The following is an 11516-nucleotide window of genomic DNA, read 5'->3' as shown; positions in this document are numbered from 1 at the left end:
CTCTTGTGCATAGCAGTGAGCAGGGATCATTAGGGGCAGTAAACACATTGAAAATGTGAGGGGCATATCTAGATACCAAAGGTGCTCAGTTAACCAAGGATCAGAATTCAGGTAAGGTAAATAAAGTCGACATAAGACTTCTTCCTATTGACTTACAATGCAGAAGAATTCAGCTACATTCTGGCATGTATAGTGGCAATAACACAAGGGGAGACAGGAGCATGCAGGACTCCTCATAATGACACATATTGTCTGCAGACAGCAAGCTGGCACTGGATAAGAACTCGGTGCCAGCACTCAGTAGAAACAGCAGTAACCTGAAGCTGACAGAATAAATATTGTGGATAGTTGGACATGATAATACAAGGGTGTGTAGGAAGCTGTGAGTTGGCCTGCATGCAGTCAACAGCTGCCTGATAAACTGGACTGGCAGTCCTTCATGTTAGAGCTGAAGCAGTAGGTCTTGTAGCCTACTACTACTCAAGCTGAATGTGACTTTCCTGACAGCTTTACCTTACTGGATCTGCTAGTTTTATTTACTCATCAAGGGTATAGTACTGTAATCAGCAGGTGTTAATGCTTTCTTTTGTTGCCGTGAGGCTTTTGTATTGGGGAAGACCTGTGATCATGACCAGAGGGAATTCCAATAGATTAAACAAATAGATTAGAAACTAAAGCATGTCGCTTTTCACGTAGAGTAGGAGGTAAATTCTACTGTCAAGTCTGTGGGTTTGGTAGAAGTGTTAGATAACTTGCTACTGGAAAAGAAATCTCTTGATTTTATAGTAGTTCAGACAAAGGTGCAGAAGCCTAGAATAAATGCATTTTAATAACCGGTGTAAGATTTAAAGTTTCATTAAATGCCCTCTCCCTGAATAGCTCTGTAGACAGGGACTGGGAAAGTCCTTTGTAGTTTAAGGGACCCTTATGTTTTGCAAGCATTGTTAACATAGGGTTAAGACCAGTTCTCACAAACAAGACAACTGGGACTGGTGCCTGCCTGTATCACAGCCAAGATAACAAACTGATTTATGGCAGAGAGCGGTTCTTACTTCAGGCTGATGACCCTTAATTATGTATGAATTGCTTTTCTAATTAAAGTACTGATTACGATCACAGGTACAAGTCTTAAGCCTAGGCTAGCTTGATCTTCAAAGACTTTTGCTGGGCGACTCCAAGAAGGGGGGCTGGTTTTGCCTTCTACTGAAACCTATGTATTTCTGTACTCCTCACTCTTTCATCAAAACCTACAGTATTGTTTTGTTTGAAGATTTGTCAGTGCAGTCTGTACTGTTTATGTTTGGTTTTTCCTCTGTTCCGGAATTAAACAGTTTTTATTGAAAATCAGATGAGGACTGGAATTATTATTTGAGAAATAAGTGAACCTATTAAACCTTACACCAGTGATATTTGTGTCTGATTGTTGGATTTGCTGTACAGATCATAACCACATGGTTAGTTATCGTAAACAGCTCAGTACAACTACGATTCTTATAAACCTCATTTGTTGGCTTGTTATGACAGTAGTTTCCTGTTTTTATCTTGTCATGTCAAATTGCATATAAATAAATAAAACACACAGAAAAACCTACAAGCAACATTTAAATAAAAATATTTTATTTTTGTTTTTTTTCTTTAATGTCAAGCAGCAGATTCTACATGACTACCACAGAAATAAATAAAATTGTAGCACAGAGTGCTCAGGAATCCATGCAAGCACACCACTTCCTGTCCGATCGGTACAGAATGTGCTTTTAAAAACTCCTGGCTTTGTTCCAGAGGGAAAGACGGCAGATAAGGCAGTGCAGTGCACATCCAGAGATTGTTGCCAAAGCGGAGGTTCAAACAACGTTTCCAACAAACAAAAAAAAAAAATGCATACTATCAAAAACGCAGTTGAAATGGCGTCTGCATGTTTTTGAAGGCTCTCTGTTTAGTCTGTTCCAAAGTATTTCTGTCCAAAATGCGTCGGGGCCACAGGGTGGACCTCAGTAGTCAGGATTGTGATGTCTGGAAATTCCTGGACAATTGATTTTGCACCTGAGTGAAAATAAAAGCAGTGTTACACAACGTGAGGCTGGCCTCTGGCACCAGTGCAGATCTATCCAGACACTTCTTATTTTGTCATACTTCACACATGCTTTAACACCCATGTATTATTTTAGCTTTTGTACTGTGCATTGTGTATAAGACTATGTAATTTGATTTATTATTTTATTTGCATGGCACAAAAAAAAAAATAAATAAATTTAAAAAAAAGAAATTTCAAAGACTGCACGATTAACAGACCTCAGTCAATGAGAACCAGCTTACCATGTGGAGTTGAGAAGAGACTAAGCAGTATGATGTGTTTGGGCTGAACCCCGTGCTCTATGAGAACTTTCACAGCCTCAATCACTGTATTCCCAGTGCCTGTGGAGAAAACCAAAGAAAATGTACACTCAAATATACAAATGCTGCCCGCTTTACCCCATTACTCAGACCTCTTGATTGTTAAATATCAATAAACAGATTTAGGATTAAAATAGTAGCAACTACAGGGCTTGAGGCAGAGATGTGGGGTTAGATTTCTGGCAAACACAATCTGGACAAGGCCACTCTAAATAAAGGGAGGTTACTGCAAAGCAGTATGCAATGGGTTTATACTGAATCTAGATGAAGACTAGAAAACTAAGGGTGCTGCTAATCAAGGGTCGAATGCAAATCTTGCTTTTACTGTTTAACCATTGTCTAAAATGTGCATTTAAACCTTACTGTGTCCAATACATATAATGCCAGTGTATTTTTATATATAGGGTCATTCTAACTTAAATTGACCAAGGGTAGTTGCTCCATCCCTTACGTGGATTAATTTTTTTTTTGAAGACCCTTGAAACAAGTAATAACTTCATCTGTCTAAAACATTCCTGCAAGGAGGTCTATGTTCCAAATGGTAATTTTTACCACCTTCTCTTGAGCAGGGGGCAGGACTTGCACAGCCCTTCTTTTTCTAATCCTGTGTAGTTTATTTGGTCCATGTGATCTGGAAAGACCCTACTGACTGTGTGTCATTTTCCAGAAACATACAGTATATGTCATTTTGTTATTTTGTTTTTAGTACTGTCTATCTTATGAGTGTTGAGTGTTTTAAACCTTGGCGAGCATGCCTTTGGTTCCTGGAATCAGATTGCTCACGGTCTAATTGACCTGAAATTGCTTCGTGCTGGCCAGGCAAACTCACTCAGTATGGGGTACATCAGGAGGACCTTCCTTCTGTAGATGTCCGGTGGGAACTTGGCATAGAACACTTTGGCTTTCTGAGTCTCCTCGTCGCTCTGGATGAGGATCTTGCCAATGCGGATGGATCTGCAGCAGTCCCGTAGCCCCTGTTCCATCGCCTCTCCTGAGGGAAGCAGGTGCAACTCCATCAGAGCCTTTCAGCACTTGCACTGCAGCTTGCATGAAAATAACTGCCTACAATGGGCAATGCTATGGCATATTTTCAGATATTTTAAAAAGACGTAAACGCATTCAAGATGTTCTCAATGCAAAATGTTGGAAATCACCAAGTGATTCTTGAAACAAGAACAACTATAGTTAGTATGAATGCATACTCTCCCTAACTCATTTAATTTTTTTCTTAACAGAACAATCCATCGTTCAATGATAATGCTGATGCTGTCAGGACCATCATACGTATTATGACACATATCGTATCGGGACCAACACATCACACACCAGTTTACTGTTACACCCCTATCAGGCACCACGAAAGTGTCTCCCTTTAGAGCTCTGGACAGTTTCAGATGTCATTGTTTACAAATACTGGACAATAATATTTAAGGAAACACATACATCACACAATGTTGCTTACCGCTTCGCATGATGCTGACACCACAGTTGCCCTTTTCAAACTTAACGCCATCATACTTGTGCCCTGTGGGTAAAAAAAACATGACAGTGTAGAGAAGCTGGGCACTCTTAAACTGCTTGGATATTTAAAAACTATTTAGTAATTTTCTAAAATATCACTTAAATGTTAATGGCTAGCAACCTCCAGTCCACTGAATAGATCAACTGCTTGCCACTTTTAAAAAAATATGAATAAATCCTGTATCTGATCGTACTGTTTTATAAAGCTTGTGCAATACATTTTTAACTGCATGGATTTTTAAATTTTTTTTTTTTTTTTTTATGTTCTAAAATGCCATTTAAATGTTAACTGGCTGCAAATGCACCTCATAATCACGTGCTGTGCAATTAGTCAATTACCCACTTGTAAGGTTGACTGTCACTTTTCTATTGGACTAATCATCCAGTCGGTGCCGCCCCTAATCTAAAGTATAAATGGAGCAGCACTGATATGAATCAGAGCATCCGTCCAGCTCACCTGTAGGAGTGGTCACTGTGCACTCCGTGTATGGTAACTGATTGAGGCCCTCTTCCACAACCAGTCTGATCTGAGGAAGACAGGTCAACATCAAGGATGACAAAAAGACATCAAATGAGAATTTAAAAAAGGGCTGCAGATTCAGAGTTCCGGACCGATCTGAAGTTACATGTATATTAGCGTCACTCAGGGTAACGGTGAACCCTGCCCGGACCTCCTCTGGGGGTATAGCAGATACACTGTTGATTTGGTAGAAGATGGTCTTTTCACGAACACTGGGTAGGGCAAGAAGAGTGACATACAGGATCACACTAAGTGAGGCAGGATTGTTGGGTTGCCAAAATACATGTGAGAATGTAGCTGGAGCCTGAAGTAGGTAATTGATTAACTGATGATTAATTAGGCTCCAGCCACATGGCATATAAGGAAGGAGAAATCCTTTGTCTGATGGAAGGGTTTTCGGGTGAGTTTGCTCTGTGGTGCTGGTGATTTAAATGTATAAAGTATAGCGAGAGTAGTACATTAGCGCTTAACCAAGTTTTGCCTGTGTCTGAGACTCCTTCCCTGCCAGTAACACCTGGGCCCACAGTGCCACCCTGTCACAGTAAGGGACAGGGTTAAGTGAACATACTGGGCTTCATGTTTAAAAGTTATTGGTTTAGAGGTACGTTGTTTCATTTATGGTCAGCATCTCTTTATGTATGTACAAATCAGTTGTCTACAGGAAGAGTGTGGAGCGACATCTCGATAGCAGAGGCGCTGATTCTTTTGACATGATTACTGATGATAATATGAAGAAACAATCAATACACTTTTATATTGTCAAGAAATGCTATACAAACCACATGTTAGCAGCACAGTTCGATTTTATTTTCAGCTTTCATAAAATGGGTCCTTCCAGTTCGAATGGCTCAAATTCACATATGTACACATAACCATGCAGCACCATCAAGAGCTCTCTACTTACCAAACGATCAGCACAAAATACAAAGTCTCCTCTGGTTGTTGTCCTGTGTAAAAACAGAAACAAAAAATTAAAATACTAACATCATTGTATTGTTGTCATTCTCTTATCCTGTTAAAAAAAAAAAGATTTTGGCGAATGATGAAAAAATGTGATAAAAGTCTTGTAATGAAATCTCTTTAAGAATGTACTGTTTTGCTTTACCCATACACTTAATTCCTAACTATAAAACACACAATAGCAGCATACTACTACTAATAAAAGAAACCTTACAAATAGCACCTCTATGGAGAAAGCACAGAATTCAGACAAATGATTTACTCACATTGACCTCTTCTATTGCCCAATACAGGTTGTGAATGGAATACGGTTCCATTCCACAATAATTCCAGAACTCTTACAGGTTGTGCACTGCCACTCGTTATACAAGTCTCACATGTGCAGTTTTGAAAGAAACACTTCATAGTAAACTTGTATTTCTATTTTAAAACAGGGCATATAGTACTACATATATGTTTGCAAGCCATGCTTTCAGTTAGTGTTGCACTGGAGGGTGAAACTGTCCCCACCCCTTCAATGTTAATACACGACCCGCTGTATCCCCTGCCATGCTTTCCATCAGTAACATGCTTTGACCAGGAAGAAACTGCCGAGATGAAATGCCCCAGGAAGTGTAAACGAACCCCAATTGAAGGCATGTGTACTTTAACCTAAAGGAGTACCAGATATCATGTTTTAAAAAGAAATGTGTGCATTCAAGACCTAGCTCATGGAAGTGCAAAACAAGTAAGATTTGCGAGATTATTTTGTTACTTCATATTTCCTATTGGTATGGCTCAGTCAATGCCAATAAGTGGATCACAAGTGGTGTTTGGTGGATGTTGGGGCAAATCTGAACAAACATCAACACGTAACCATACAAGAGTTACAGGAATTCTAAACAGTAGATGGCGCGAATAGTTAATGTATGCTTGCAATACAGTCTCTCAGTAGGCTTTGCCAATGCTTCCTTATTCATAGTGTACAGCTGTACAGCTGTGAGTTTGTGTGCTGGTGGTTTCAATGGATCGCTTTGTGGTGCGAGTTTTAAAAAATGTGGGTGCGCCTTCTAATAGTAGCGAATCGGATTAAAATATCAAGACAGTTTCAAATGAGTGCATCACTAGAGAAAGGTGGGAACAGGAATATGCAGTTATATATATAGAACTGAAAGACAAACCTTTGTTTACTGTGCAACACCAGTTTGGGTATGTATGCTGGTAACGTGATGCACCATATCTCCACCAATTAAGCTGGTTTTGCAGATACATATTCATAGGGGCTGCTGAACAGGCTGTTAAAATCCCCAGCTTGAAACAGCAGCAAACACCACTAAATTGCCATGAGTGAAACAAAAATGATCACCTTGGCTAGCTTTAAGGTTACTTGGCTGTTAGCTGAATTAATGAAAGATTGCATTTTCCAATCCATGTAGATTTTTACAACTGATGATGTAAGCATGAAGCAATCACGGAGTGAGTTTGAAATGTACAGCTCAGTTGTAACACAATGATGTGCAGGGTATGCAGAAACTCTGTCCAGTTCTGTAGATTGGAAAGCTTTAGCGTAACCGAAAGGAAGCTTCTGTAAGCAAAAATAACGTCAATTTTTGGTTACACATACGTGTGTGAGACTGCGTTTACAGCAATGACATTAAGTTGGAAAAGTCAAAGCCTTTTTGATTAAAATCTAGAGGCTGAGCTTTACTGCATTGAAACCTCTTTTAAGCCTGAGGGAGAAAAACAAACACCATAAGCAAAGCATGTAAAGGTTCACTCTAGATGGCATGCACAAGAGGCTTCCCTGTTCAATGTTCATTTGTTATACCTTCAGATTTAGTGTTTGAAGAATTCAAAAACAGGACATATTGTCTCTCTGACTAAGATGTTTCTTAATATTTTACTTCTTTAAATGTAACTTATGGACGAATTTTGTCAAAATATACACCATTCGGGTCTTCCTTTTCCCACCCAGACAAAAAATGCTAGTAAGTTTCCATTTTATTTTAATGAGTTTTGATCCTTGAATAACGTTGAAAATGCTGACGTGTTTCCATTCTATTTTATTAATTATTGTTTGTCATTGCTACATTAACGTACTGGCCACCACTGCCATAAAGCCAGATAATAATTGGTCAAAATGATTTACTTTATTGTACTCTTGTTCGACATATTGCTGGTGGATTGTGTAGCCTGTTGAGAGCCATCACAGAACTTTGGTGTATTGGCCACCACTGGTCTGGCTTATCTCAATTCCACAAAAATGGCACAATTTTAAGTTATTCTGAGCAAGCTTACCAGAGGAGTGAAAACATCACATTTGGAGATTAAAAATTACCAAATGAGATCAAGGTTAAAAATGAGGGTTATGTTGCTTTTGTGTTTTAAAAGCCAAGTTTGTTGCTGACTTGGCTATGGTTTAGAAACTTTAACTTAACCACGCTCAGTCATACAGGCCCTTCTAAATGCACCCTTCAAACATCCCTAAAGGTCAAAGTGAGGACCCTCTTCCACTCAAATAAAACAAGCCAAGCCTTATACACCGATGGTGATACATCTTGTATTTCCCTATATTGTACAAGTAGAGTTAAAACATAACTTAACTTTAATTCATGCAACAGGTGTATTACTTCCTGTGCTCTCAGTCTCATGGTCAAGACCACTGTATTGAGGAGGAGCAAGAAAAGCAGCAACTTTTAATCAACAGTGCTATTAAAAAAATAACAATTTGAGGTTTGTATTATAATTTTTAGATGACCAATCTCTAGACTAATGTTTTTTAAATAAATATTTACTTCTTATAAAAGATCATTTATATTACACTCCCCTTCCAAATTCAATGACATACGGTACTTCTACAGTAGCCCTGATTCTGCACAATGTGGTCCTGCAATTCAACTAGGATAACAACAAAGTCTCGACAGCTTCCACCACACGCACTCTGGTATCTGTGTCACATTTCTAATCCCAGTACACTGCAGTGTGACTCACCTTCTGCAGATCCCTAAGCTCAGCATCCGGCTATTCTAGGAGAAGGCTAAAGAGCTCATTGTGAGGCGTGTCTGTGGTGTGTTTATTCTGCTATCTGACGCAGACCTGTTTAATTGCTGTGCTGGACTGTTTTCTTCAGCCATGGTTTGGAGATGTAGTTCAGATCCGGTCAGCTGTTTATTCAGAGGGGGCGATATACCCTTGCTGCAGAACTTTTTTTTTATAGTGAAGCTGTAATGGAAACCCAATACACCAAAAAATCACTTCATTAGTGCCCCGGAGAGTCAGTGATACTGTACTGGGAGCTGCAGCCCTTCAGTTTTGTGACTGCAACACAATCCTGACTAGGGGTGCTACGATACATGGTATGGTCTTGATGGGGTACTTGTATCATATAATCATGGATCATTTAATCGTGCACTGCACCACCTCAAGTGCTTCTGTACATATTAAGAACCAAGTCTTTTCACTGTGGGCCATATTGAAAGTAAATATTTATCCAGGCATGTACAAATGATTTCAGCTTGTCTGGATCACTTTCCCGACACAATTCCAGCTGCATGGCTGTTTGTAAAACTCCTTAAAAAGATCAACCTCCTTCAGCTATGTTAGTGCAGTATGCAGTTCTTGCATGCATGTGACAAAGGGCTGAAGAGCTATCAAAACTTAAACCAGCCCTGCCCTTGTATTCTACTGCATGTGGTAAAACACATCTAGTTTAAAACAAATGTATGAGTATGGAACAAAGAATAACCGGGGACTTAAGCATGGCTAAGATATGCAAATGCTTGCTGACAACTGGACCGAGCACCGACTCGACTTTGGGAACTAATTACCCAATCAGAGGGCCCCTACTCAGAATGTAGATGGTCTGTTTTTTGCATGACTTTAGCCCCTTTCACACTGGCATGCTCTACCTGGGTCACAACCTAACTGGGTCAGGACCCGGTGTCATGCAAGTCAGATGAGCAATTTCACACTGCTTTTGATAAAGCAGGGTTGACCTGGGTGACTGACGCAAGTAACAAACGTGTGTATGAATGTCCCGGAAGCAGCTTGTTACTGACGCTTCCATCCAAGCTTCTCTGGATTGAACCGTCGGCCCAAATATTGATTAATGCTAATGTTTCTTCATCCCTGCTGCAATTTGGTTCATGGAGGTCTCAAGCAACAAAAATATGGCTAGACAGAATACAGAAAAGTTCCTTGTGGAAGTGAAACCTCCACGCAGGCACAGCTGTTTGTTATTTAGTTGGCATGAATTTTGTCTCGAGGTGGGTTGCTGGGACCTGGGGTCAACCCAAGTAAAACCCATGAAAGTGGTTTCACACTACATGGGACTGTGACCCAGGTAGCCAGAACCTGGGTAGGAGTACCAGTATGAAAGGGGCTTTTGTAAGGGTTAAAATAACTAGACACAGTACGCCTTACTGGTTTGTTTGGTTTACACAAAAATAGTATTTACTTACTATTTCCTTGAAGATTACAAAGGGAACTTGTCAAAACACCAGTATGTGTTAATGTTTAATTAAGGCATATCAAAGCCGCAGTATTCTGTGATCACGTTCAGTTTTACAATGTTTTTTCCTGGGGTTTGTTTACTCATTCTTCTGCGCATTCTACTTTAAACCAGTTGTTTTACTTTGTTTACTGTACATGTACTACTGGTGTTGGCTGTATGAACACAACAAGCTTCTCCAGCACTAAACTACAGAAAGACACACGCCGCAGTAGGATACGAGTATGATTTACATATCCACTGTAGTTCAGGGAACCACAACATAACTGCAAACAAAACAGGACACCATTATTTGTTTAAACAAAAGAGTAATTTTGACATACTAACAATATAACAGAAACACCATTGATCCACAGCATGAACACTAAGGCATCACAATTTAGACTTCTTAAATAGCGGTATGTCAAAACTATTTTTAAAACCGTAAGGGCAGCTGCATCTTTGGAGGGTGGCGATAGTTAAGGTGACCACGTGGCTCCGTGATCAAGCTTTTCAACACTATATGAAAAATATTCAGGATTTATTGATACCGTTTCCTTTGACGTAACTTAATGATGCAGTTCTATTATGTCAGTGCGAAACATTCAATATTTTGTTCATTATGACGATTAACTTTACAAATAAAATCACCGATCTTAAATAAATAAATAAATACATAAACGCAAGCACAACAAGGTACGTACTTATCCCTTATGATGGTCTGAAGCTCTCGGATTTGGTCGTTCAGCGGCAGCAGTTTCAGCTGTGGACCGATCTGCTGTACAGTACTGAAGATGTCAGTTTCGCTCCTTTTGTCTTCTTCGTGGGGGTCACTGCTTGCTGATATCGAAGGGCTGCTGTTCGCAAAACGAACCTGCTTGGTGCTGCCCGTCGCAGCATGCTCTGGTTGGCTGGGGTTAGCATTATTCAAGTGTTGGTTGTGGCAAGGCATTGCTTTCTTCTTGGCGGCGAAGCTGCTTTGTAAAGCGCTTTCCATATAACAGAAACAATCCCTTTGTTTGGTATCGCACGGTATTCCACCAGTCTTATCTTTTAAAAAGGTAAACAAATAAATCAACGTGTTACCAGTGCCCTGGATTCCCTCTGCCGCTCAGAGTGCGTGAACAGGATGTTAGCTCACTTCTGTTCTGGTTGCGTGGGTGGGTGGCTGCAACTCCTCGCAGAGTGGCTGCATTTACAGTCAATCGTTTGGCATCAGAAGTCAGTCGATTATTTGACGTCAGAATTAAAGGGGAAATAAACTGTTCGTTTTAATTAAACTTTTTGTTATTTCCAATGATGTGTTCTTGCTTCGACTTGTACACCACGTTATTGTTTGCACATTACAAATAAATCTCGATACATTTGTTAAAAACGTTTTCCATGCATTCTAGCTCTTTGTTCATGTGTATAATAAAACATAACATATACTCACACGATTTGCACACTGTCCTGTATGTAGCACTTTCTGACGCTACACCGGTACACAAGGTCAGTAGTTTTAAGGGTCAATAATAACGTGCAGAATTGTTTGTACTGTTGTATTGTCATAATCAGTTGAGTTCAAAATATCATTTACTTAAGCCCCTACTAGTTGCGTCAGTTAAACAGATTTAAAAACTATATGTTATGCAACTGAATTCCACTGTTTCCGAT

At 39.7% G+C, this 11516-nt stretch overlaps 1 protein-coding gene across 1 annotated transcript; it reads right to left on the bottom strand.

The window, feature by feature from the left end:
• Window positions 1-1596: 1596 nt before the first annotated feature.
• LOC121318679 (uracil phosphoribosyltransferase homolog) lies at window positions 1597-11141 on the bottom strand. The gene is made up of 7 exons (XM_041255607.1): window positions 10565-11141; window positions 5337-5379; window positions 4370-4439; window positions 3854-3916; window positions 3221-3382; window positions 2314-2412; window positions 1597-2040 (listed from the first exon to the last, which is right to left on the bottom strand). Exons 1-7 carry the CDS (start codon window positions 10855-10857, stop codon window positions 1934-1936), a joined length of 837 nt encoding a protein of 278 aa, XP_041111541.1. The 5' UTR covers window positions 10858-11141; the 3' UTR covers window positions 1597-1933.
• Window positions 11142-11516: the final 375 nt, after the last annotated feature.

This window comes from Polyodon spathula, chromosome 7 (assembly GCF_017654505.1).
Source record: "Polyodon spathula isolate WHYD16114869_AA chromosome 7, ASM1765450v1, whole genome shotgun sequence".
NCBI lineage: Eukaryota > Metazoa > Chordata > Actinopteri > Acipenseriformes > Polyodontidae > Polyodon > Polyodon spathula.
Note: the sequence above shows the minus strand (reverse complement) of the source record. Positions and strands in the feature narration are given on the sequence as shown.

What these genes read in the sequence shown, in the direction of transcription:
- LOC121318679 (XM_041255607.1), bottom strand. Translation starts at nt 10,857, where the DNA reads ATGGAAAGCGCTTTACAAAGCAGCTTCGCCGCCAAGAAGAAAGCAATG. An exon ending in CAGACCATCATAAGGGATAA is followed by an intron (nt 5,380 to 10,564) that starts GTACGTACCTTG and finishes GTTTTTACACAG; the next exon opens with GACAACAACCAGAGGAGACT. An exon ending in TCTCTTCTCAACTCCACATG is followed by an intron (nt 2,041 to 2,313) that starts GTAAGCTGGTTC and finishes ATTTTCACTCAG; the next exon opens with GTGCAAAATCAATTGTCCAG.